The sequence below is a fragment of the Malaclemys terrapin genome, chromosome 13 (genome assembly GCF_027887155.1).
Source record: "Malaclemys terrapin pileata isolate rMalTer1 chromosome 13, rMalTer1.hap1, whole genome shotgun sequence".
NCBI classification, from domain to species: Eukaryota; Metazoa; Chordata; order Testudines; family Emydidae; genus Malaclemys; species Malaclemys terrapin.
In genome coordinates, this window is record NC_071517.1 from 42,574,597 (window position 1) to 42,601,819 (window position 27,223).

The 27,223-nt window shown below is 46.2% G+C and overlaps 1 protein-coding gene across 3 annotated transcripts; it reads left to right on the forward strand.

Moving 5' to 3' along the window:
* Positions 1–1,879: 1,879 nt before the first annotated feature.
* Positions 1,880–20,111, forward strand: LOC128847650 (zinc finger protein 239-like). 3 transcript variants are annotated; one of them, XM_054047236.1, is made up of 3 exons: positions 1,880–2,273; positions 17,731–17,905; positions 18,555–20,111. In XM_054047236.1, exon 3 carries the CDS (start codon positions 18,566–18,568, stop codon positions 19,502–19,504), a length of 939 nt encoding a protein of 312 aa, XP_053903211.1. In that variant the 5' UTR covers positions 1,880–2,273; positions 17,731–17,905; positions 18,555–18,565; the 3' UTR covers positions 19,505–20,111. The 3 variants fall into 3 exon arrangements, with proteins under 3 accessions (XP_053903211.1, XP_053903210.1, XP_053903209.1); XM_054047235.1 differs by lacking the exon at positions 17,731–17,905 and having other exon boundaries at positions 18,512–20,111; XM_054047234.1 differs by lacking the exon at positions 17,731–17,905.
* The last annotated feature ends 7,112 nt before the right edge of the window (positions 20,112–27,223 follow it).

The window sequence follows — 27,223 nt, forward strand, 5'->3', positions numbered from 1 at the left end:
GCCCCTCCTACCAGGGTTAAATCCACGAAACCCTCCCACTGACAGAGCCTATGAGCCGGAAGCAAGAAAAGAGCGGAATCAAAGGAGCTGCTTTGGGGGAATCTTGTATCGTTAGATCATTCGACAGCAAAAATTAGTGACAGTTGTGAGGCTTTTATATCAGTATTTGGTCCTTAAAAGAAAAAAATGGGAAAATCTCAGATTGGTATATTTTCATTGATTAGACAGGAAAAGTCTTATATCAATAGTGGATACCTAGAGGGGAAAATAAGCAATTTATGCAGATACTCATAATGCATAAATAGAGAGAATGGATTATAATCGGAGGGGATTTTTTATCAAAATCAGTTACGTGATGGGCGTCCCAGCACCACTGAGCTGAAATTCCCTCTGAAATCTCTTTCCACTCAGCTTCCCAAAAACTCAGTTCAACTCCTGACTTCGTCCCTCAAGTATTTTTTTTATTGAGCATCCAGCCAGGCTACACTGAGCTAATTAAATATAAATGCAGGAGGTAAATACAGAGGACAGCGCGACTCCAAAGTTACAGGCAACCCCTCTCTCTTTATATACATGTCTCCATCTCTTTGCCTTCACTCTACGTTGCATCGCCCATGTTAAAACTGGCGCCGTTACTTAGCAAATATCCAATCTCTGCACCGCACGCTCTGGCCACGCGCTGCGTGTGTTCGCCCTACTTGTTTTTACACTCCTATGATCTTTTTCCTAATAAATAGTCCCCTACGGGTTCTCCCTCGGATCTTTAGCTCGCTCAGGCATTGCGTCTCTTTACCTGACCCACCTAGTCACTTCTTTGAGTTAGCACCAACATTCTGTTTCAGCCTAATAATCTATTCTCCCCCCCACACACACACATCCTGTGTTGCAAAAAATAAGGCCTTCCCCTGTGTGTTTAATGCCTCATGTCAAGCCAGGCCTATCTACGCTATGATTCATTATAACAGAATCACCCTCTGCACGGCTCATTAACACATGACCAGGTCCCCTCAGTCCTTTTAGACCTGGTGGAGTAACCATGTGCCTACTAGCATGTTATGGGGAGATTTCCACATCTCTCTGTAGTTCAGGGGTGGGCAAACTACGGCCCGGGGACCGCATCCGGCCCTCCAGATGTTTTAATCCAGTCCTCGAGCTCCCACCGGGGAGCAGGGTCCGGGGCTTGCCCTGCTGTGGTGGTCCAGCCGGGGAGTGGGGCCAGGGGCTTGCCCCACTCCGTGCGGCTCCTGGAAGCAGTGGCATGTCCCAGCTCTGGTTCCAATGCGTAGGGGCAGCCAGGGGGCTCCGTACACTGCCCCTGTCCCAAGCGCTGCCCCGCAGTTCCCATGGGTCAGGAACCGCGGCCAATCAGGGCAGCGTGCAGAGCTGCCGAGCTGCGCAGGACTCAGAGGGGGAACATGCCACTGCTTCTGGGAGCTGCTTGAGGTAAGCGCCGCCCAGAGCCTGCAACCCTGACCCACTCCCGTGCCCCAACCCCCTGCCCCAGCCCTGATCCCCTTCTCGCCCTCTGAACCCCTTGATCCCAGCCCGGAGCACCCTCCCGCACCCCAAACCCTCATCCCCAGCCCCACCCCAGAGCCCGCACCCCCAGCCGGAGCCCTCACCCCCGCCCGCACCTCAACCCCCAATGTCATGAGCATTCATGGCCCGCCATACAATTTCCACACCCAGCTGTGGCCCTCGGGCCAACAAGTTTGCCCACCCCTGGTATTGTTCAAGAAGCCCCACAGCTTGTCTCCGGGGGCAGAAATGGGGTTAGATTTTTCTAACCACACCCCCAAAGCAGACATCCCCCCCTCTCACCTCTGTGTCACCCTCTCTCCCCTCCCTTTGATCCCCCTTCTCCCCTTCCTGCTAATCCACCGCAGGCCACGCGGCGCGATGCTGGGAGGTGCTGCCCGCCCCCGAGAGGCAGGTGGCGGCCAAGCAATCGAGGGCTCGCTAGGACCCAGGAGGCGCTGGGCTGGGAGCGGGGACGGGAGGTCACACACGGCCCCAGCAGCAGGAAGCGGATTTCACTCGCTACAGGGTAACTCCCGGGCGCTGCCGTGTGCCTGCCCGGCGCCCTGCGGCGTCCCCTTGCCAGATCCCCGAGCCCCGGCCGCAGAGGGGAGAGGTTCATCTCGCGGGAGTCTCAGCCCTACGGCTTCCCAAGAGGCCGATCTTCCGGCTCCCCCACCCCCAAAGAGCTGGGACCCCAGATCCAGGAGGAAAACACCTCCCACTGAGCAGCGCCTGCTCCACTTGGAGCCAAGGTAAGAGACTTGCCCATCCCATGCCTGCCAGTGACCCCCCCTCTGCAGCTGACCCTGCTCGCTAAATGCTCTGCCGACTCTGGTTAAACAACCCCAGCCCCCGGAGCCGTTGACTGGGGATCTGAATTTGGAAGATCGGCTCAGCTTGATTTCTTGTGCTTTATTTTATTGCATTTAATGGTTCTCCTTTGTTATGGGTGAATGTTCATCTCCTCGCGCGGACTAGGGGAATCCGTGCAAAATGTGTGTTTGTGTGGTGCAAAACCAACGGGGCCAAATCCTCAGCTGGTATCAAATCAGTGTCGCTCCAGGAAGTCAAAAGTGCTGTGGTCAGTATGCACCAGCTGGGGATCTGGCCCCATTTATCCCGGTGGAGCTGTGATCCATTGACACCAGCTGGGGATCTGGCCCCATTTATCCCGGTGGAGCTGTGATCCATTGACACCAGCTGGGGATCTGGCCCCATTTATCCCGGTGGAGCTGTGATCCATTGACACCAGCTCGGGATCTGGCCCCATTTATCCCGGTGGAGCTGTGATCCATTGACACCAGCTCGGGATCTGGCCCCACTTATCCCAGTGGAGCTGTGATCCATTGACACCAGCTCGGGAACTGGCCCCATTTATCCCGATGGAGCTGTGATCCATTGACACCAGCTGGGGATTTGGCCCCATTTATTCCATGGAGCTGTGATCCATTGACACCAGCTCGGGATCTGGCCCCATTTATTTCAGTGGAGCTGTGATCCATTGACACCAGCTCGGGATCTGGCCCCATTTATCCCAGTGGAGCTGTGATCCATTGACACCAGCTCGGGATCTGGCCCCATTTATCCCAGTGGAGCTGTGATCCATTGACACCAGCTCAGGAACTGGCCCCATTTATCCCGATGAAGCTGTGATCCATTGACACCAGCTGGGGATCTGGCCCCATTTATCCCGGTGGAGCAGTGATCCATTGACACTAGCTGGGGATCTGGCCCCATTTATTCCATGGAGCTGTGATCCATTGAAACCAGCTGGGGATCTGGCCCCGTTTATTTCGGTGGAGCTGTGATCCACTGACACAGGCAGGGTCTGATCAGAAACTGTCAAATAAAAAAAAGAGTCCCATTCAATTCCATCGTGTAATGGCAGACAGCTAAAAGGAGACAAGTTTTTAAAGTGCTTATATACACTGCTAGAAGTCTAAAGAATAAAATGGGTGAACTAGAGTGCCCTGTATTAAATGAGGATATTGATATAATAGGCATCACAGAAACTGGGTGGAATGAGGATAATCAATGGGATACAGTAATACCAGGGTACGAAATATATCGGAAGGACAGAACAGATCGTGCTGGTGGGGGAGTGGCATTATATGTGAAAGAAAGCGTAGAATCAAATGAAGTAAAAATTGTAAATTAATCAAACTGTACCATAGAATCTCTATGGATAATAATTCCATGCTCTAATAAGAAGAATATAGCAGTAGGGATATATTACTGACCACCTGACCATAATGGTGATAGTGACTGTGAAATGCTCAGGGAGATTAGAGAAGCTATTGATATAAAAAAACTAAATAATAATAATGGGGAATTTCAATTATCCCCATATTGACTGGGTACATGTCACCTCAGGATGGGATGCAGAAATAGTTTCTTGACACCTTAAACAACTGCTTCTTGGAGCAGTTGTTCCTGGAACCCACCAGAGGAGAGGCAATTCTGGATTTAGTCCTAGGTGGAGCACAGGATCTGGTCCAAGAGGTGAATATAGCTGGACTGCTTGGTAATAGTGACCATAATATAATTAAATTTAATAACCCTGTGGCTGGAAAAACACCACAGCAGCCCAACACTGGAGCATTTAATTTTAGAAAGGGGAACTACACAAAAATGAGGAGGTTAGTTAAACAGAAATTGAAGGGTACAGTGCCAAAAGTGAAATCTCTGCAAGCTGCGTGGAAACTTTTTAGACACCATAATAGAGGCTCAACTGAAATGTACACCCCAAATTAAAAAACATAGTAAGAGAACCAAAAAAGAGCCACGGTGGCTAAACAACAAAGAAGAAGCAGTGAGAGGCAAAAAGGCATCCTTTAAAAAGTGGAAGTTAAATCCTAGTGAGGAAAATAGAAGGAGCATAAACACTGGCAAATTATGTGTAAAAATACAATTAGGAAGGCCAAAAAAGAATTTGAGGAACAGTTAGCCAAAGACTCAAAAAGTAATAGCAAAATTTTTTAAAAGTACATCAGAAGCAGGAAGCCTGCTAAACAACCAGTGGGGCCACTGGATGATCAAGGTGCTAAAGAAGCACTCGAGGATGATAAGGCCATTGTGGACAGGAGCGCCGCCAGTTTTTCTGCCGCCCTAGGCGGCGGAAGGTCCCGCCTTGAAATGCCAGCCCCCCACAGAGGCGGCGGAAGGTCCCGTCACCGAAATACCACCGCGGTCGCCGCCCCCCAAATTGTAGTGCCCTAAGTGACCGCCAGCCCTGATTGTGGAGAAACTAAATGAATTCTTTGCAGCTGAGGAAGTGAGGGAGATTCCCAAACCTGAGCCATTCATTTTAGGTGACAGATCTGAGGAACTGTCCCAGATTGAGGTATCATTAGAGGAGGTTTTGGAACAAATTGATAAATTAAACAGCAATAAGTCACCAGGACCAGATGGGATTCTCCCAGGAGTTGTGAAGGAACTCAAATGTGAAATTGCAGAACTCCTAACTGTAGTCTGTAGTCTATCATTTAAATCAGCTTCTGTACCAGATGACTGGAGGATAGCTAATGTGATGCCAATTTTTAAAAAGGGGTCCAGAAGTGATCCTGGCAGTTACAGGCCTGTAAGCCTGACTTCAGTACCGGGCAAACTGGTTGAAACTATAATCAAGAACAATATTGTCAGACATAGATGAGTCAACATGGTTTTAGTAAAGAGAAATCATGCCTCTCCAATCTACTAGAATTCTTTGAGGGGGTCAACAAGCATGTGGACAAGGGTGACCCAGTGGATACAGAGTACTTGGACTTTCAGAAAGCCTTTGGAAGGTGCCTCTCCAAAGGCTCTTAAGCAAAGTAAGCTGCCATGGGATAAGAGGGAAGGTGATCTCATGGATTGTTAACTTGTTAATAGAAAACAAAGGGTAGGTATAAATGGTCAGTTTTCAGAATGGAGAGAGATAAATAGTGGTGTCCTCCAGAGGTCCGTTCTGGGACCAGTCCTATTCAACATATTCATAAATGATCTGGAAAAAGGGCTAAACAGTGAAGTGGCAAAATTTGCAGATACAAAATTACTAAAGATAGTTAAGTCCCAGGCAGACTGTGAAGAGCTACAAAAGGATCTCTCAAAACTGGGTGACTGGGCAACAAAATGACAGATGAAATTTAACGTTGATGCACATTGGAACGCATAATCCCAACTATACATATAAAATGATGGGGTCTAAATGAGCTGTTCCCACTCAAGAAAGAGATCTTGGAGTCATTGTGGATAGTTCTCTGAAAACATCCACTCAATGTGCAGCGGCAGTCAAAAAAGTGAACAGAATGCTGGGAATTATTAAGAAAGGGTTGGATAATGGGACAGAAAATATCATGTTGCCTCTATATAAATCCATGGTACACCCACATCTTGAATACTGTGTGCAGATGTGGTCACCCCATCTCAAAAAAGGTATATTAGAATTGGAAAAGGTTCAGAAAAAGGCAACAAAAATGATTAGGGGTATTGAACAGCTTCCGTATGAGGAGAGATTAATAAGACTTATTAATAAGACATAAGATAATGGGACTTTTCAGCTTAGAAAAGAGACGGCTAAAGGGGAGATATGATTGAGGTCTATACAATCATGACTGGCGTAGAGAAAGTAGATAAGGAAGTGTTGCTTACTACTTCTCATAACACAAGAACTAGGGGTCACCAAATGAAATTAATAGGCAGCAGGTTTAAAACAAATAAAAGCAAGTATTTCTTCACACAACGCACAGTCAACCCGTGGAACTCCTTGCCAGAGGATGTTGGGAAAGCCAAGACCATAACAGGGTTCAAAAAAGAACTAGATAATTTCATGGAGGAGAGGTCCATCAATGGTTATTAGCCAGGATGGGCAGGGATGGTGTCCCTAACCTCTGTTTGCCAGAAGTTGGCAATGAGCGACGGGGGATGGATCACTTGATGATTACCTCTTCTGTTCATTCCCTCTGGGACACCTGGCACGTGCCACTGTCGGAAGACAGGATACTGTGCTAGATGGACCTTTTTGTCTGACCCAGTAGGGTCATTTTTATGTTCTTATGACACCAGCTGGGGATCTGGCCCCGTTTATGCTGGTGGAGTTGTGATCCATTGACACCAGATGGGGATCTGGCTTGAACAATTTGTAGTAACATACAGTACTTTTTTGGGTAACTGTTTGTACGAATTGGCTTTGAGTTCCTTCAGAAGCAGCAAATGTCAGACAAAGTGGAATACAAACAAACTGTAGAAGGAAAATGCCTGTTAGATCAAGAGTTAAAAAAAAGAATTAAGACCTTGTCTACGCTAATATTTTAGGGGGAGATTTTCAAAGGCGCAAATGGCATGTTTTGAGTTTGTACAGGTCCTAGCACAGTGGCAACCTGATCCATGTGGCGCTTATAGGAGCTGCATTTTTGGGTACCCTAGATAGCTTTGAAAACCTAGCCCAAAGAATTGAGGTCATAACTACAGACCAGAGGAGAGGTGGGGGGAGAGACTGTCTTGGAAAGCAGTGACTCTGGAATGGATTTAAGGGTCCTAGTGGGCAAGGAACTCAGCATGCTGTGACAGAAGGAGCTAATGTAATCCTTGGGTGTATAAATGGGAATGGGGAGTAGAAGAAAAGCGGCAATTTTGAAATAAAAATGGTAAATTACCAGATCAGAATAAGAATCTAGGACACGTTATACTACAAAACACTCTTATGAAGGGATTGCTTAGCGACTAGCCTCAATGATCCTTTTCTGTGAACCCTCCATTAAGTGGCACCGTGACATCCACCTGCACGCTGTTAACCAAGCTAAACACTGGTGGGCTAAGGACAAGGAGTCATAAAACCACCATTTAAATAAATACACAAATCAATGGAATGAATCTACATGGGCAGTGGATCACCATTGAGACAATCAGAAGAGCAGATAAGACAGATTTGCGAGGGATCCATGAGGCTCTGTGCAGGCAGGTGACACCTGCATAAACGAACAAGGAATTCTTTTCACACCAAAGACATGAACAAGAATTCCAAAATTAGTTAAGGTGGTGGATGTGCAAACCCCTTCACCGAATCCAGCCTCCTTCGGCAGCTTGAGACCTCATTTCAGATAGAGAAGAGCTGCTGTATCTATGGGCCCATTGTGACTTCAACACCACAGCTGTGGGGGTTGGGGCTGAGATGTGCTACCTAAAGAGGAATAAAAGCCCATCCACCACCCTCACCCTACTTCACCTGTTTGTGGTAACTTTCATCCCCTCTGCAACCCCTCGTATTCTAGGGTTTTTCCTCTCTACCACTTTGCAACCCATCTCCCCCTATTTCAACCCCAGCTCCAGCACCACGTAGTGTCTATCTGGTTTACAATCCCCGGGTCAAATTCTGCCCATCGCTCCCCTGCGAGCCAGCCCCTCTGTTCCTCTTTAAAGCAGTGAGCAGATGCACCTTCAGCACATGTTACTCCGTGCATTCAGATCGCTGGAGCATGCTCCATAACAGCAAAGTAGCCAATTCTGGTCGGAAATCGTTTGTGGAGTGGCATTAACTCTAGTTTTACAAACTGTTCGCTGGCACAACTTGCTACCAGGAGCAGTTGGTGACACCCAGCTATTCTTTTTGGTTGCCCCGTCATAGTTTGCCAGCCCTCGCCTTTCCCCGTCCGCTGATTCTTAAGTGGAGAATGTCACCCATGGGTTTACTCGTCAGTAATACAATAAGAGTTTGTTAGTCAATTTCTGTCTCTATGGATAGAAATTCCATGCTTGAATAAGAAGATATATAGCAGCAGGTATATACTACCAACCACCAGACCAGGATGGTGATGGTGATTGTGAAATGCTCACAGAGATTAGAGAAGCTACAAAAATAGAAGACTCCCTAATAATGGGGGATTTTAACGATCCTTGTACTGACTGGGTACATGTCCTCTCTGAACGGAGATAACATTTCCAGACTCCATTAACGACGGCTTTTTGGGAGTGGCTAGTCCTAGAACCCACAAGAGGAGAGGCAATGCTTCATTTAGTCCTAAGTGGTGCAGAGGATCTGGTCCAAGAAGTGAATATAGTTGAACTGCTTGGCAACAGCAACCATAATGTAATTAAATTTAAACATCCTTGGGAGGGAAATACCAAAGAAGCCCACCACAGTAGCATTTCGCTTAAAAAAAGAGGAACTGCCCAAAAATGAGGAAGCTAGCTAAACGGAAAATAAAAGGAACTGTCACAAGAGTGAATTGCATGCATGCTGTATGGAAACTTTTTAAAACCACGATAACAGAGGCTCAAATTAAATGTGTGCCCAAATTTAATTTAAAAAACTGTAAGAGGACCAAAAAAAAAAAAAACCCACCTTGGCTAAACAACAAAAAAGAGGCAAAAAGGCGTCCTTTAAAAATTGGAAGTCAAATCTAACTGAGGAAAACAGAAAGGAACATAAACGGTGGCAGGTCAGATGTAAACGTTTATTTAGGCAGGCCAAAAAGACTTTGAAGAGCCGCTAGCAAAAGACACAAAAAGCTTTTTGAGTACATCAGAAGCAGGAAACCTGCCAAACAGTCAGTGGGGCCACAGGGCGATTGAGGTGCTAAAGGAGGACCAGGCTGTGGGGAGAAGCTAAATGAATTCTTTGCATCCGTCTTCATGACTGAGAGGATGTGAGGGAGATTCCCAAACCCGAGCCATTCTTTTTAGGTGACAAATCTGAGGAACTGTCCCAGACTGAGGTGTCATTAGAGGAGGTTTGGGAACAAATTGATAAACTAAACAATAATAAGTCACCAGGACCAGATGGGATTCACCCAAGAGTTCTGAAGGAACTCAAATGTGAAATTGCAGAACTACTAATTGTGGTATGTAACCTATCATTTAAATCAGCTTCTGTACAAGATGACTGGAGGATAGCTAATATAACACCGATTTTTTTTTTTTTTAAAAAAAGGCACCAGAGGCGATCCTGACAGTTACAGGCCGGTAAGCCTAACTTCAGTATTGGACAAACTGGTTAAAACTATAGTAAAGAACAGAATTATCAGACACATAGATGAACATGGTTAGTTGGGAAGGAGTCAACGTGGTTTTTGTAAACAGAAATCATGTCTCACCAATCTATTAGAATTCTTTGAGGGGGTCAACAAGCATGTGGACAAGGGTGACCCAGTGGATACAGAGTACTTGGACTTTCAGAAAGCCTTTGCAAGGTGCCTCACCAAAGGCTCTTAAGTAAAGTAAGCTGTCAAGGGATAAGAGGGAAGGTCCTCTCATGGAGCAGTAACTGGTTAAAAGATAAAAAACAAAGGGTAGGAATAAATGGTCAGTTTTCAGAATGGAGAGCGGTAAATAGTGGTGTCCCCCAGGGATCTGTACTAGGATCAGTCCTATTCAACATATTCATAAATGATCTAGAAAAAGAGGTAAACTGTGAGGTGGCAGTTTGAAGATGATACAGAATTACTCAAGATCATTAACTCCAAGGCTGACTACAAAGAGTTACAAGGGGATCTCTCCGAACTGGCTGACTGGGCAACAAAATGGCAGATGAAATTAAATGTTGCGTAATGCAAAGTAATGCATATTGGAAACATAATCCCAACTATACTTACAAAATGATGGGGTCTAAATGAGCTGTTACCACTCAAGAGAGAGATCTTGGAGTCATTGTGGTTCGTTCTCTGGAAACATCTGCTCAATGTGCAGCGTCGGTCAAAAAAGCAAACAGAATGTTAGGAACCATTAGAAAATGAATAGGCATCAAGACCGAAAATATCATATTGCCTCTATATAAATCCAGAGTTTTACTACTGTGTGCAGTTCTGGTCACCCCATCTCAAAAAAGTTATATTAGAATTGGAAAGGGTACAGAGAAGAGCAACCAGAACAATTAAGGTATGGAACAGCTTCCTTATGAGGAGAGATTAAAAAGACTGTAACTGTTCACCTTGGAAAAAGAGACCGCTAAAGGGGGGGATATGATAGAAATCTATAAAATCATGGCTGGTGTGGAGAAGGTGAATAAGGACGTGTTATTTACCCCTTCACATAACACAAGAATCAGGGTCACCCAATGAAATTCATAGGCAGCGGGTTTAAATCAAACAAAAGGAAGTATTTCTTAATTATTCCCAACGTTCTGTTCGCTTTTTTGACTGCCGCTGCACATTGAGTGGATGTTTTCAGAGAACTATCCACAGTGACTCCAAGATCTCTTTCTTTCTGTGCTGTTGCGGAGGATGAAAGTCCCAGGGAAGGAGAGCATCCAACTGGAGCAGAAGGAAAAATCCCATAGTTGGGACCCTCCTTCCAGACGATGTTGTGGTATCCTCTCGCACTGAGGATACCTCTCTGGGGGAGAAACAGGTATTAGTAATGAGTGATTTGATAATGAGAAACATAGATAGCTGGGTTTGTGATGATCAGGAGAACTGCATGGTGATTTGCCTGCCTGGTGCAAAGGTTGCGGATCTCTCAAAACATCTAGATAGACTTATCTGTAGTGCCGGGGAGGAGACGGTGGTCGTGGAACATGTAGGTAGCAATGACATAGGGAAGGATAGGAGAGAGGTCCTGGAGGCCAAACGTACGCTGCTAGGTAAGAGATGGAAGTCCAGGACCTCCATGGTAGCATTAAGATGCTCCCAGTTCCACGTGTAGGGCCAGCTAGGCAGGCAGAACTGCAGAGTCTCAATGTGTGGATGAGACGATGGTGTAGGGAGGAGGGGCTTAGATTTCTTAGGAACTGGGGAAACTTTTGGGAGAGGGGGAGCCTATACAGGAAGGATGGGCTCCACCTAAACCAAAATGGAACCAGATTGTTGGCACTTAACATTAAAAAGGTTGTAGAACAGTTTTTAAACTAAGGGCTGGGGGAAAGCCAACAGGTGTGGAGGAACACGTGGTTCGGACATCCCTTAGGGGAGGAAATATGAATAGAGAATCTCTATGTCCTAGTGAGGATGAGAGGATAGAAAATGATAAAATATAGGCAGGGTCTGATAAGAAACAGTCAAATAAAAAGAGTCCCATTAAATTCCATGGTGTAATGGCAGACAGCTAAAAGGAGACAAGTTTTTAAAGTGCTTATATACCACTGCTAAAAGTCTAAATAATAAAATGAGTGAACGAGTGCCTCGTATTAAATGAGGATATTCATATAATAGGCATCACAGAAACTTGGTGGAATGAGGATAATCAATCAGATACAGTAATACCAGGGTACAAAATATATCGGAAGGACAGAACAGATCGTGTTGGTGGGGAAGTGGCATTATATGTGAAAGAAAGCGTAGACTCAAATGAAGTAAAAATCGTAAATGAATCAAGCTGTAGCATAGAATCTCTATGGAGAGAAATTCCATGCTCTAATAATAAGAATATAGTGGTAGGGATATATTACCGACAATCTAACCATGATGGTGATAGTTACTGTGAAATGCTCACGGAGATTAGAGAGGCTATTAAAATAAAAAAACTCAATAATAATAATAATAATGGGGGATTTCAATCATCCCCGTATTGACTTGGTACATGTCATCTCAGGACAGGATGCAGAGATAAAGTTTCTTGACACCTTAAATGACTGCTTCTTGGAGCAGCTGGGCCTGGAACCCACCAGAGGAGAGGCAATTCTGGATTTAGTCCGAAGTGGAGCACAGGATCTGGTCCAAGAGGTGAATATAGCTGGACCGCTTGGTAATAGTGACCATAATATAATTAAATTTAATAACCCCGTGGCAGGAAAAACACCACAGCAGCCCAACACTGGAGCATTTAATTTTAGAAAGGGGAACTCCACAAAAATGAGGAGGTTAGTTAAACAGAAATTGAAGGGTACAGTGCCAAAAGTGAAATCTCGGCAAGCTGCGTGGAAACTTTTTAATGACACCATAATAGAGGCTCAACTGAAATGTACACCCCAAATTAAAAAACGTAGTAAGAGAACCAAAAAAGAGCCACCGTGGCTAAACAACAAAGTAAAAAAAGCAGTGAGAGGCAAAAAGGCATCCTTTAAAAAGTGGAAGTTAAATCCTAGTGAGGAAAATAGAAGGAGCATAAACACTGGCAAATGAAGTGTAAAAGTACAATTAGGAAGGCCAAAAAAGAATTTGAGGAACAGTTAGCCAAAGACTCAAAAAGTAATAGCAAAAATTTTAAGTACATCAGAAGCAGGAAGCCTGCTAAACAACCAGTGGGGCCACTGGACAGTCGAGTGCTAAAAGAGCACTCAAGGACGATAAGACCGTTGCGGAGAAACTAAATGAATTCTTTGCATCGGTCTTCATGGCTGAGGATGTGAGGGAGATTCCCAAACTTGAGCCATTCTTTTTAGGTGACAGATCTGAGGAACTGTCCCAGATTGAGGTATCATTAGAGGAGGTTTTGGAACAAATTGATAAATTGAACAGCAATAAGTCACCAGGACCAGATGGGATTCACCCAAGAGTTGTGAAGGAACTCAAATGTGAAATTGCAGAACTACTGACTGTAGTCTGGTTTCAGAGGGGTAGCCGTGTTAGTCTGTATCAGCAAAAACAACCAGAAATCCTTGTGGCACCTTAGAGACTAACAAATTTATTTGGGCATAAGTTTTCATGGGTTAGAACACACTTGATTAGATGCATGGAATGGAAAAAACAGTAGCAGGTATAAATACATGAAAAGATGGGAGTTGCCTTACCAAGTGGGAGGTCAGTCTAACGCAGGGGTAGGCAACCTATGGCACGCGTGCCAAAGGCGGCACACTAGCTGATTTTCAGTGGCACTCACACTGCCCGCGTCCTGGCTACCAGTCAGGGGAGCTCTGCATTTTAATTTAATTTTAAATGAAGCTTCTTAAACATTTTAAAAACCATATTTACTTTACATACAACAATAATTTAGTTATATATTATAGACTTCTAGAAAGAGACCTTCTAAAAACATTCAAATGTATTACAGGTACGCGAAACCTTAAATTAGAGTGAATAAATGAAGACTCGGCACACCGCTTCTGAAAGGTTGCCGACCCCTGGTCTAAACAGACAATTCAATTAACAGTAGGATACCAAGGGAGGAATAATCACTTTTGTAGTGGTAATGAGAGTGGCCCATTTCAAACAGTTGACAAGAAGGTGTGAGTAATAGTAGGGAGAAATTAGTATGGGGGAAATTAGGTTTTGTAATGACCCAACCACTTCCAGTCTTTATTCAGGCCTAATTTGATGGTGTCCAGTTTGCAAATTAATTCCAGTTCTGCAGTTTCACGTTGGAGTCTGTTTCTGAAGTTTTTTTATTGAAGAATTGCCACTTTTAGATCTGTTATTGAGTGTCCAGGGAAACTGAAGTGCTCTCCTACTGGTTTTTGAATGTTATAATTCAGGATGTCAGATTTGTGTCCATTTATTCTTTTGCGTAGAGACTGTCCAGTTTGGCCATTGTACATGGGAGAGGGGCATTGCTGGCACATCTTTTCATGTGCTGTGTATTTATACCTGATACTGTATTTTCCACTCCCTACATCTGATGAAGTGGGTTCTAGCCCACGAAAGATTATGCCCAAATAAACTTGTTAGTCTCTAAGGTGCCACAAGGACTCCTCATTGTTTTGATTGTAGTCTGTAATCTATTATTTAAATCAGCTTCTGTACCAGATGACTGGAGGATAGCTAATGTGATGCCAATTTTTAAAAAGGGCTCCACAGGTGATCCCGGCAATTACAGGCCTGTAAGCCTGACTTCAGTACTGGGCAAACTGGTTGAAACGATAATAAAGAACAATATTGTCAGACATATAGATGAACATAATTTGTTGAGGAAGAGCCAACATGGTTTTAGTAAAGGGAAATCATGCCTCACCAATCTACTAGAATTCTTTGAGGGAGTCAACAAGCTTGTGGGCCAAGGGGATCCAGTGGATATAGTGTACTTAGATTTTCAGAAAGTCTTTGGCAAGGTCCCTCACCAAAGGCTGTTATGCAAAGTAAGCTGCCACGGGATAAGAGGGAAGGTGCTCTCATGAATTGGTAACTGGTTAAAAGATAGGAAACAAAGGGTAGGTATAAATGGTCAGTTTTCAGAATGGAGACCGGTAAATAGTGGTGTCCCCCAGGGATCTGTTCTGGGACCAGTCCTAATCAACATATTCATAAATGATCTGGAAAAAGAGGTAAATAGTGAGGTGGCAAAATTTGCAGATGATACAAAATTACTAAAGATAGTTAAGATTGCGAAGAGCTACAAAAGGATCTCTCAAAACAGGGTGACTGGGCAACAAAATGGCAGATGAAATGTAATGTTGATAAATGTAAAGTAATGCACATTGGAAAGAATAATCCCAACTATACATATAAAATGATGGGGTCTAAATTAGCTGTTACCACTCAAAAAAGAGATCTTGGAGTCATGGTGGAAAGTTCTCTGAAAACATCCACTCAATGTGCAGCGACAGTCAAAAAAGTGAACAGAATGCTGGGAATAATTAAGAAAGGGATAGATAATGGGACAGAAAATATCATGTTGCCTCTATATAAATCCATGGTATGCCCACATCTTGAACACTGTGTGCTGATGTGGTCGCCCCATCTCAAAAAAGATGTATTGGAATTGGAAAAGGTTCAGAAAAGGGCAACAAAAATGATTAGGGGTATTGAACGGCTTCTGTATGAGGAGAGATTCATAAGACTGGGACTTTTTAGCTTGGAAAAGAGATGGCTAAGGGGAGATATGGTTGAGGTCTATACAATCATGACTGGCGTAGAGAAAGTAGATAAGGAAGTGTTGTTTACTACTTCTCATAACACAAGAACCAGGGGTACCACAATGGAATTAATAGGCAGCAGGTTTAAAACAAATAAAAGCAAGTATTTCTTCGCACAATGCACAGTCAACCTGTGGAACCCCTTGCCAGAGGATGTTGTGAAGGCCAAGACCATAACAGGGTTCAAAAAATAACTAGATAATTTCATGGAGGGTAGGTCCATCAATGGTTATTAGCTAGGATGGGGAGGAATGGTGCCCCTAGCCTCTGTTGATTACCTGTTCTGTTCATCCCCTTTGGGGCACTTGGCACTGGCCATTGTTGGAAGACAGGCTACTGGGCTAGATGGACCTTTGGTCTGACCCAGTAGGCCCATTCTTATGTTGTTAATATCGTGACCCGCCAAAAAAATTACCTTGTGAGCCCCCCTGCATCTTCCTTATGGGTCAGGACCCCCAATTTAAGAAAGGCTGGTCTCCCCTGTTAAATCTGTATAGTAAAGGGTAAAAGCACACAGAAGACCAGATTTCATGGTGGGAGACCAGATTTCATGGTACAGAAGTTGATTTAAATGATAGGTTAAGAGACTACAGTTAGTAGTTCTGCAATTTCACATTTGAGTTCCTTCACAACTCTTGGGTGAATACCATCTGGTCCTGGTGACTTATTGCTGTTTAATTTGTTCCAAAACCTCCTCTAATGATACCTCAATCCTGGATAGTTCCTCAGATCTGTCATCTAAAAAGAATGGCTCAGGTTTGGGAATCTCCCTCACATTCTCAGCCGTGAAGACCGATGCAAAGAATTCATTTAGTTTCTCCATCGTCCAGTGGCCCCACTGGTTGTTTAGCAGGCTTCCTGCTTCTCAAATATTTTTTTTAAAATTGCTATTATTTGGAGTCTTTGGCTAACTGTTCCTCAAATTCTTTTTTGGCCTTCCTAATTGTACTTTTACACTTCATTTGCCAGTGTTTATGCTCCTTGGTTAGATGGTCAGTAATATATCCCTACCGCTATATTCTTATTATTAGAGCATGGAATTTCTCTCCATAGCGATTCTATGCTACAGTTTGATTCATTTACGATTTTTACTTCATTTGATTCTACGCTTTCTTTCACATATAATGCCACTCCCCCACCAGCACGACCTGTTCTGTCCTTCTGATATATTTTGTACCCTGGAATTACTGTCACTTGTGTGACAGAAGTTTCACAGAGAAGTGGGCACTGAACAACCATATGAAACTGCACACAGGAGAAAAGCCATTTAAGTGTATCCCATTGATTATCCTCATTCCACCCAGTTTCAGTGATGCCTATTATATCAATATCCTCATTTAATACAGGGCACTCTAGTTCACCCATTTTATTCTTTAGACTTCTAGCAGTGGTATATAAGCACTTTAAAAACTTGTCTCCTTTTAGCTGTCTGCCATTACATGATGGAATTGAATGGGACTTTCTTATTTTATTGTTTCTGATCAGACCCTGCCTGTATTTTATCATTTTCCATCCTATTGTCCTCACTAGGACATAGAGATTCTCTATTAATAGATCCTCCCTTAAGGGATGTCCAAATCATGTGCTCCTCTGCACCTGTCAGCTTTCCCCCATCCTTCCTGTATAGGTTCCCCCTTTCCCAAAAGTTTCCCCAGTTCCTAATAAATCTAAACCCCTCCCCCCTACACCATCGTCTCATCCACGCATTGAGACTCTGCAGTTGTGCCACCCTTACTTCTGCGCTGCGTTCAGATCTGGGTGGCTGGAGAGTGGCGGTTGTTAGCTGGGCACCCAGCTCTGAAGGCAGCACCCCGCCAACAGCAGCGCAGAAGTAAGGGTGGCAATACCATACCATGCCACCCTTACTTCTGTGCTGCTGGCTTCAGAGCAGGGCAGCCGGAGAGTGGCGGCTGCTGACTGAGGGCCCAGCAGTAGCGCAGAAGTAAAGGTGTCAATACCATACCATGCCGTCTGTATTGCTGCTGCTGGCGGTGGCTCTGCCTTCAGAGCTGGGATCCCGGCCAGCAGCCACCGCTCTCCAGCTGTCCGGCTCTGAAGGCAGCGCTACCGTCAGCAGCAGCGCTGAAGTAAGGGCAGCAGTACCCGAGGCCCACCCCTCCTACAGTAACCTTGCAACTCCCCTACAGCGCCTTTTTGGGTCAGGACCCCTACAATTACAGCACCGTGAAATTTCAGATTGAAATAGCTGAAATCATGACATTTACCATTTTAAAAATCCTATGACTGTGAAATTGACCAAAACGGACCGTGAATTAGGTAGAGTCCTACCCCTGACCATGTCACTCACAGCGCCTCACCCATCCTGATAGACAGCTGGCAGGATCTCCCTCCCCAAATTTACTTCCCCCTGAGCATGTGCATGGCAGAATCCTATTTCTCCCTTGTGGGCACCTGCTGTTCCGTGATCCGTTACCACTGGGTTATTCCACTTCCTCTTCCAAGCATGCAGGCTTCCCTCGTCATCGCTGTGTTGTTCCTCTCTCTCTCTCTAGCTTCACACCGTAGTGTCATCAGGCAGCGCTGTTCAGAGAACTGACTGCTTCTGTAGCTCCCCAGGGCCTCACCGCTGCTGGAAGGAATCATAGAAACGTAGGGCTGGAGGGGACCTCGAGAAGTCATCAAGTCCAGCCCCCTGGGCTGAGGCAGGACCTAGACCATCCCTGATAGGTGGGATAAGCCTTCATTTCTATTACACACGTACACACACACATGTGCAGTCCACCTGCAACCACTATATTGTGAAGCTAGAGAGAGGAAATATGGGGTGGATTTGTGGGGAGGGGACAGAGGACACTCCAAGTTTGAAAGATGAGGAGGAATAACCTGGTTGTAATCGATCAGAGCGCTCCACGTGCCCCCTTTGTGTAAATTTTCCTTCTCTGAAGTGCAGAGGTCAATTTTTTTACCTTTCTCGGGTCTGGTCTACACTGGGGGCGGGGATCGATCTAAGTTACACAACTTCAGCTACGTGAATAACGTAGCTGAAGTCGACATACTTAGATCTACTCACCGCAGTGTCTTCACTGCGGTGAGTCGACTGCTGACGCTCCCCCGTCGACTCCACCTGCGCCTCTCACTCCGGTGGAGTGCCGGAGTCGCGGGAGAGCGCTCGGCGGTCAATTTATCGTGTCTAGATTAGACGCGATAAATCGACCCCCGCTGGATCGATCGCTGCCCGTCGATCCTGCGGGTAGACAAGCCCTCATTCTCCCCAACCATTATTGTGCTGTGTCTCTCTTCTTTGCTATGCCCCTTTCTTTCCTTTCACCCCAGCAGAGGGGATGACTCCTGTCCGGGTTCTCTCTCTTTACTCCAGCGGGCGACAGGATGGTGAGAGAGGATGAGGAAGAGAATCCACGGCAGGCAGGCTGTAAGGAGGCACAACCCCATGGGGCATCATCCAGATGCTCCAAAGAAGACATTGCATCAAGCCTCGAGCAGGGAAAAGCTTCTGAGAGTCAGCACAGGGCAGAAAGGCAGCAGGGAAAGCAGCCAGGGAAGAAAGGGTGTCAAGCCATTAGCTCTAGTAGAGGTGGAAAGGACATCCTGGAAACCTCAATGCAGCAGAGACCCCATACAAGAGAAAAAAAACCTCCACCCACCGAATGTGAGAAAAGATTCAATATGAGCAAACAGCTTGGTAGATCTCAGCTCCCCCACTCGGCAGAGAAGCCCTATAAATGCCAGGAGTGCGGGAAAAGTTTCAATCAGAGCTCCAACCTTATTCTGCACCAGCGAACGCACACGGGGGAGAGGCCCTACAAATGCCTCGACTGCGGGAAAAGTTTCAATCGGAGCTCGAGCCTCGTCGTGCATCAGAGAATCCACACGGGAGACAAACCCCACAAATGCACCAAATGTGGGAAGAGTTTCATTCAGAGCTCCAACCTGACGACACACCAAAAAATCCACACGGGAGAAAAAAACTGTCAGTGCCCAGAGTGTGGGAAAATGTTCAGCGACAACTCAGCCCTGATTAAGCACCGAAGAATCCATTCGGGACAGAAACCCTATAAATGCCCAGAATGCGGGAAAGGGTTTAGTGACAGCTCAACCTGTATTCGACACCAGAGAACCCACACGGGAGAGAGACCCTACAAATGCCTGGATTGTGGGAAAAGCTTCAATCTGAGCTCCAACCTAGTTACGCACCGGAGAATCCACACGGGGGAAAGACCCTATAAATGCCTTGACTGTGGGAGAAGCTTTAGTCAGAACTCGCATCTGATTAAACATCAGAAAGTCCACACGAGGTTGAAATCTTGAATGCGGGAGCGGTTGCAGTCGGGGCTTTGGTTGGGTTTGGAATCAGCAAATCCATACAGGGAAGAAACTTCCTTGATGTCCTGAGAAGGGAAAATGTTATGGGGGTGGGGGAATGCAAACAATGGTATTATTTTGCGGGGGGGAGGGGAGAAATTAGACATATGAATGCTTGCTGGGAAGGGAGGAGAATTTTTGAGTGGGGAGGGATGGGGAAGACAGGCATAAAGTGGCTTGACTTGGTGCGAAACCTGACAATCCTGCAGCGATCTGGCCTTCCATCCGCCGTTCGTTCTATCAAAAAGCGGCGCGGCCACGGTGGCCGTCTCGCCGCGATGGAGAAAAAAGCTCCAGCAGGGTGTGTGCCTTGACTCTCCCCGGTGCCGCCCCCGGGGCCACCCCGGACACTGGTGGCTTCACAGGATTGAGCCAGATCTGAGAACTTCACTCCACGACGTCTGGGACGACACCATTGACTGAGGTCACAGGCTGGTGCAGTAGTCCCCGGTGGACTGGGTGTGTTTGATGAAGGTGTTTGATGGCTCAGGGCTGCAGCATGGGAAGGGAGGGATTATGGGACAGGAGAAATGAGGATGAGTGATAGGGATGGGGAGAAGGGCCAAGGAGAGGTGCGGGGGGGCCAGGAGAAGGGGGATGTGGGGGGAAAATGACAGAGGATTGAGGGAACTAGAGCCAGGGGTGTCTGTCAGCATCAAATTCTCTCTTCCCATGTGTGTCGTGATCTATAGGGGCTGCCTTTCTTGAGGGAGGGGGAGTGGAGGGGGTCTGAGACGCTCTCCCTACCTTTGAATGTGGGCAGGGATGTGGGGTCCATGTCCCCCTAGGGGGTGGGTCTGATTTCCCCCTCCCTGTTCCCCCTCATGTGACCCTTGCGCCTCTGGGGATGTCTCTGCCCCCATCCCTGCCTCACTTATATAAGATGGGATCTGGGGAGAGGGTTGTCTCTTGGGGGTGTCTGAGCCCCTCTCCCTGCCCCCACTCATGGGATTAGGGGCCTTGTCCATGGGGGGGTCAGAGCTCCTTCCCCCCCCATGTAAGCCAAGATTTGGGGGGATCCCCTCTTCGACTGAAGGGCTCTGAGCTGGGTCGAGGGGGACTGGGCCCTTGTGGTGGGGAGATAAGAGGCGTGCTTGGAGCATGCCCCGAGAACAGGTGCTGCGGACATGGGGGGCAGTGAGGAGAGCTCATTGGGGCTCAGGTTCAGGGAGCTAGCTCCTTGTCCCGCCTCTTCTGTCCGTGGCCCCGCCCACACTCCACCCCAGGCCCTGCCTCTGCTCCGCCCCCTCCCCCGCTCTAGTTCACACATTCCTCCTCTCCTCCCCTGCAAGGCCTCCACTGCCCACAGGGACGCAGTGGGCCGTGGGGGCCTCGTGGGGGGTGTGTGTGGAGGAGAGAAGGGACTCAGCCAGGCAGTGGTGGGTGTGGGGACCTCGGGGAAGGGGCGGAGCAGGGACGGAAAGAGGCGGAGCACAGGCGGGGCCACCACAGCCCAGGTGGCAGGGCGACACCAGCTGTGCCTGGGGAGACATATTATACCCACCACCTATGCTACCCGCTTTTTCAGTGCACATGTAGCTTCTTATCTACTAATAGCTTAATGGGACAGGAAGGGGAGAGTGAGCTAAAAACAGTATGTGTGTGTGTGGGGGGGAAGTGTATGTTGTTTGAGGCGGGAGACACAGTAGCCTTCTCTCACATGCTTAAAGTTACTGTCTGAGGCATGTCATAAAGCTGCCAAGATTTTGGGACCTAGCCCATGTCCGTGATTTCTCTCCCCCGCCCTGTTTGCAACGACGCACTCCACATATTTCAAAGCACGACCATTATCCCTATTCCACGATCGCAAAATGCACAGGGTGCGGGCGGAGCACTTAGGAATCACATAACGACCGTGTGGCCTAGTGGAGAAACCACCGGCCTGGAACTATTCCTGGGTCTGCCCCCGGCCCACTGGGTGACCTTGGGCAAGGCCCGTCAGCTCCCCGTGCCTCAGCTGCCCATCTGTAAAATGGGGGTCATTCTTTGGGGTTCACTGCTGTAAAGCTCTGTTTAAAACCTGGGTCTTTTTGTGCTTCTCTAGCCCCGGCAGTGTATCAGCTGTTAATATTGGGGCAAACATCAACACACTAAATGACCCCTCCTCCAATATTTTTCTGTTCAAAAAGCTAGGAAATTCACTGCCAAAAAACTTTGTTAACACAGGCTAAGGCTGCCTGGTGATAACTTGTGCCCTTGCCGAAGGCAGAATTCAGGGGAAAAATCCTTCTGAAAACCAGGCAATACAGCGTTAAGGTACACGCCTATGCAACCGTAGCTCTTCCCCCCTGGAGCTGGCAGCATCCAGGGGAAAGTATCTGCACCTACTCACTGTGTTGGGGTAGCTGTACTGAAAGGTGGGAGATCCCTACTCAAATACCATTTCCCCACCCAGGCAGAGGGGGGAATTGGCCTGGGGTGTCCCACGTCCTGGGTAACTGCTCTAGGCTAAAAGTTATAAGAGAGTCGTGCCCCTCCCAACAGCTGTTTTGGGTGCAGTTAGGAGAGATCTGATCATGAATACGGCTGTTGTGACAATTGGCCTATAACTCTTGCCTACTTAGGAGTTCACTGTGGAAAGTAGGTCAAGTTATTTTCAATAGAACATGTTCTAAACAGATCATAGAATCGTAGAATATCAGGGTTGGAAGCGACCTCAGGAGGTCATCTAGTCCAACCCGCTGCTCAAAGCAGGGCCAATCCCCAGACAGATTTTTGCCCCAGATCCCTAAATGGCCCCCTCAAGGATTGAACTCACACCCCTGGGTTTAGCAGGCCAATGCTCAAACTACTGAGCAGATGCAAGAGAAGCAGCCAGAGAGATTAAGTAAGTCCAAACAACATAGGGCAAGTTGATGCGATACAAGGCCTGTATTGAAATTATGCTGGGTGAAAACAGGAGAGGTGGAGACGGAAGTTAATAAGCCAATATTGGTGAGACAGATATTAGGCCTAATTGGTGGACAAAATAAGGAGGGCGATGAACTCTGCCTCCCAATTTTTTTCCCTTCTGGAGTAGGAGTAGGTGGTGTGAGCTCTCTTCTCCCGTCCCAGATTGCTTCGCCTCAGCTCATCTTCCCTCAGCTCATCCCCCGATCTGCCAGTGCTTCATCTCATCTCGACTCATCTGAAGGACTTGCTCTTCTTTAGGGAACTTTGTTTTCACCTGCGAGTGCTGAAAGTCATCTCATTATTGTGACGTCCAGATCTCAGCCCACCAGTGGGGAGATAGAATTACCGGCACCAGGAAGGTGCGTGAGATCCTGTATTGTATTCCCTTCCTTTGTTGTGTTGTTTTCTGCCCCACTGTTTCTTTCCTCTCATCCTACCTCGCTCTCTTGGCTTCTTGTCAAATCCTGAAGTCAAGTATATTGCAATCCTCCAAACCTGCCTTGCCGAAGGAGAAAGGATGCCATCAGATGACAGCCCTGACCAGTTCATAACTAACCAGATCACGCAACTGGTATTGTGGTTCACTTGCCAGACAAAGCATCCACTTGTAACTAACCAGTAGTCCAAAAACCTCCACAAAAGCCATATTTCACCCATCTTCTCTGTCCCGTCTCTCCTCCACCCTGTCTATCTCTGTTCAGAACAGGATACGTGAATGCCATTCCAATCAGGACTGAGACTAAAATTAACCATCTCCCTTTCAGCAAAGAAAGGTTGCCCTGAAAACAAGAGACTCTAAAGCAGAGAGGTTTCGATAAGCTCTACATTTGTTTTGTGTAATCACTCGACTGCAGTTTCCAGATAAAGGCCATACATAAAAACGTAAGAGCGGCCATACTGGGTCAGACCAAAGGTCCATCTAGCCCAGTGTCCTGTCTTCCAACAGTGGCCAATGCCAGGTGCCCCAGAGGGAATGAACACAACAGGTGATCATCAAGTGATCCATCCCCTGTCACCCATTCCCAGTTTCTGGCAATCAGAGGCTAGGGACACCATCCCTGCCCATCCTGGCTAATAGCCTTTAATTTTGGCCTGTTTTGATTTCTTGTTCTTTTCTTGTGTTTAATCAATAAACTTTCAGTTTGAATGGACGCTTTTCAGTTTTGGCCAAGTCACTGAGTGAAACTAAGGGCTCTGTTTAAAACTGTCCCCGAACCCACCTCTTGCTGTTTAATGCTGGACACAGAGAGTTGATAAACACCTTGAACCCTTTGGGGCTTTAAAGAGCAGAGTCTATACAACTGGGCCGGGAGGGCCTCACCCATCTTTGGCTGGTTGGGAGATCATATTGAGGCTTAGGTATGAGACCGGCACCTGGTGCTTGCCTGAGGCAGCAGAGTGCATACCCAGTGCAAAAATTTCGGTGCCCGGTGAGTTTAGATGCGTGTTAATTGGCAGCCAGGCGGGGGTTTGGTGGATCACAGTGGTGCCGAAAATTGCAATTTGGGTGCCTAAATCTGGAGTGCTCCAGATACACAGGAACCTTCTGTGATTTGGGTATGGCCTCCAGGTATCCTTTATGGCCTCCAGGCATCCCTCACAACCCCACTGCCTTCCCAGCTCCCCATAGCCCCTCCACACTTACCAAGGACACAGGGTGACCAGGAGAAGGTTAGAGCTGGTGATTGAGGGGCGTGGATGTGGGGGGCTTGGGCAGTGCTTAATTTGTAATGAAAGAGGTGTCGGGGCTCAAGGACATGTTTTTACTTTAATAACTGACACGACAAGCCCAGAGGTGCCGGGGCTCTGAACTGCCAGGCTCAGCGGTGTCGGGGCTCAGCTCTGGCAAGCCCTGGCACAAATTACACCCTGGATTTGGGTAGTGGGGTTGATAGATTCCAAGGCCAGGAGAGACCGTTGTAATCATCTTGTCTTACCTCCTGTATTACACCAGCCAAAGAACTTCCCCCAGAGAATTCCTGGAGAAGAACCTTTTAGCAAAACCCTCCAATCTTGATTTTAAAATTCTCAGTGATGGAGAATCCGTCATGGTCCTTGGTAAATTGGGCCAGTGGTTAGTTACTCTTGTAGGCCTGGCTTGAACATGAGTCATTAGGGAGGCTTTAATTTTTGGAAGACAAGATTAGGGAGGTAACTAGATCAGTAGACTGAAAATTGAATGTTTGGGCTAAGATAAGTAAATGGGTCACTAACAGCAAGTCTACACACTACAGAATTACTTTGTCATAACTACGTGGTCCTGGGGTTGAATCATTCACGCCCCTGAGTTATATACCAGCCTAATCACCAGTGTAGACAGTGCTGTTTTGGCTGGAGAGTTTCTGCCAACATCGCTACCGCCTCTCATGGAGGTGGATTAACTAAGCCGATGGGCCAGCTGTCTCCTGTCAGCATAGAGCGTCTTCATTAAAGCACTCCAGGGGTGCGGCACAGCAGTTTAAGTGTAGACCTGCGCTAAGCTAAAAGACAGAATGTCTGAGCTAGTTAAGATCAGGAGAACACCCAGGGAAACGTTTACTAAGAACAAGATGACAATGGCAAGAAAAGTCAGGAGCGTGGTTGTGTAACTTCAGATGTGTGGTATGCCCAGTACCCACGTTTGAGTTTGATTAACTTGGCATAGCTTTATGCCAAATAAAGAAACCTGAGTGATGAGACAGGAGTTGAACTGAGTTCTTGGGGAATCAAGTGGAAGAGGTTTCAAAGACTACTCCATTGTAGTGATGCAGCGACTCGGATCGGATCCATTCACCTGGAGCAGGTAAGGTATCGTTTATTACACGTCTAGCTTTACTGTCAAGGATCGCAACCCAGCACTTTAGCAATGGCATTGGTAGGGCTTAAATTTGAAGAGATTTCCGGGTCATTGGGGAACTAAGTTAAATGCAAAGGTGGACCCTATAGACTCCCAGATAGGTATTAGGGAGAAACTGGGTCTGGGTGGAAAAGGAACGTCACTGGATAGCGCTAAATAACAAACGCAACCAAAAAAAAAAAAAAAGGCAAATAACTTGTTATTGCAGAGAGTTATCCTAAAAATAAAAGCCAGTGTAGAGAAGTAAAGGAATTAACCCTTATGTAAAAAATGTTGAGGAAGAAAAGAATGGGCTGAAGGAGCAAAAAAGAGATCTATAAAGTGCATGCCATGCAGCCCGGCAAAGCAGTTTTCAAATAAAATAAAAGTTGAAACAATATTTGAAAGGTACTTTCTAGACTTATGTAAAAGAATGCTGGGCAAAGCACAGGAGAAGTGTGTTGAGTGCCAATACAATGTTAAAAGGTAGGACCCATTTGCAGCCATAAAAAATAGGATCTTCTTGTTGTTTTTCTCGTAAAGCGAAAAAAAAGCCCAAATCAAGGCTGCAGTTTCACAAGGATTATTTCTAGTGGCTAAAACTTCACAAACCCAAGGTGCCACCTTACCAAATAAATGCAAAAAGTATAACAAGCAAATCAAAGTTGTAGGGGGGGAAAAAGCTAAATTAAAAAATTCCCAAATAACAATTATAAAAAAACCCCCACATGTTTAACTGTTGCCTTAGATCCAAGGTAGAAAGCAGTTGTCCTTCAGAAACTGTATTTAGTAAGGACAGCTTTGCAGGCAAAGTGTATGAAGCTAAAAAAAGAAGTGCAAAATATATATATATATATATATATATATATATATAAGCTTAAAGTTGCCAAAAAAAATTGGCTACAAAATGTATCACTTTAAAAACATAAGTAATTAAATAAAAACAGTCAACAAGTTTTTGCACAAATTAACACTGCAGAGTTAAAAAAAATAGTTAAAAATAGTAACAATGTTTGAAAGTCTTTTAAAAAGCAATACGTTAAAGTGTTAAATGTACTTGATTCAATAATAAAACACAGTTTTGGCAGCAGAACTCAGTGCAGTCATGCCCAATAAAATCAAACCAACCATGCAAACGGGAGGTCAGGTGGTAACAACTACCACCCCTGTGCATTTTTCCCTACAAAGCCTTTAGAGCCACTTCTGTTGCACTTGGTTCCCCAAGAACTCAGTTCCACTCCAGTCTGGGCGCTTTGGTTCCTGTATTTGGCACACAGTAAAGCTCTGCTGAGTTGATCAGACTAAAGCGTAGAGGGCAGGTGGAGGGCGTACCCCACACCCACAGTTACACAGCAAACCTTTTCCTTTGTAGACATTTACATGTTACATTCATTACACATTGCATCACCCGTTTTGGAATTGGCTTGGTTGCTTCGTAGGAACCAATCCCTGTACAGCATGCTCAATCCATGCACTGTTATTGGATGACTTACTCTTTACCTCATCTTATGATCCAGGCATCTCTTACCCATCATTATTGTGTCCATTGTAGATGGTTCCCTGGGGGTTCCCGCTTATTTTAGCTCGTACAAACATTCTGCTTCCAACCTGCTGATTTATTTACCTCCCTAATCCTGTCACCTGAGAAATTAGGCCTGACCCATGTTCAATTACTCATGTCAAGTCAGGCCTATGTTCCACTGCTTTTGTTTTTTCTTTTGGTTTCTCTTCAGATCATATAAATCTTTCGCCTTTTACATAAGAACGGCCACACTGGGTCAGACCAAAGGCCCATCTAGCCCAGTGTCCTGTCTTCCGACAGTGGCCAATGCCAAGTGCCGCAGAGGGAATGAACAGAACAGGGAATCATCAAGTGATCCATCCCCATCACCCATTCCCAGCTTCTCACAAAAAGAGATTAGGGACACCATCCCTGCCTGTCCTGGCTAATAGCCATT

Bases quoted from the DNA above. Each gene is read 5' to 3' on its own strand.
- LOC128847650 (XM_054047236.1), top strand. From the start codon at position 18,566: ATGGTGAGAGAGGATGAGGAAGAGAATCCACGGCAGGCAGGCTGTAAG.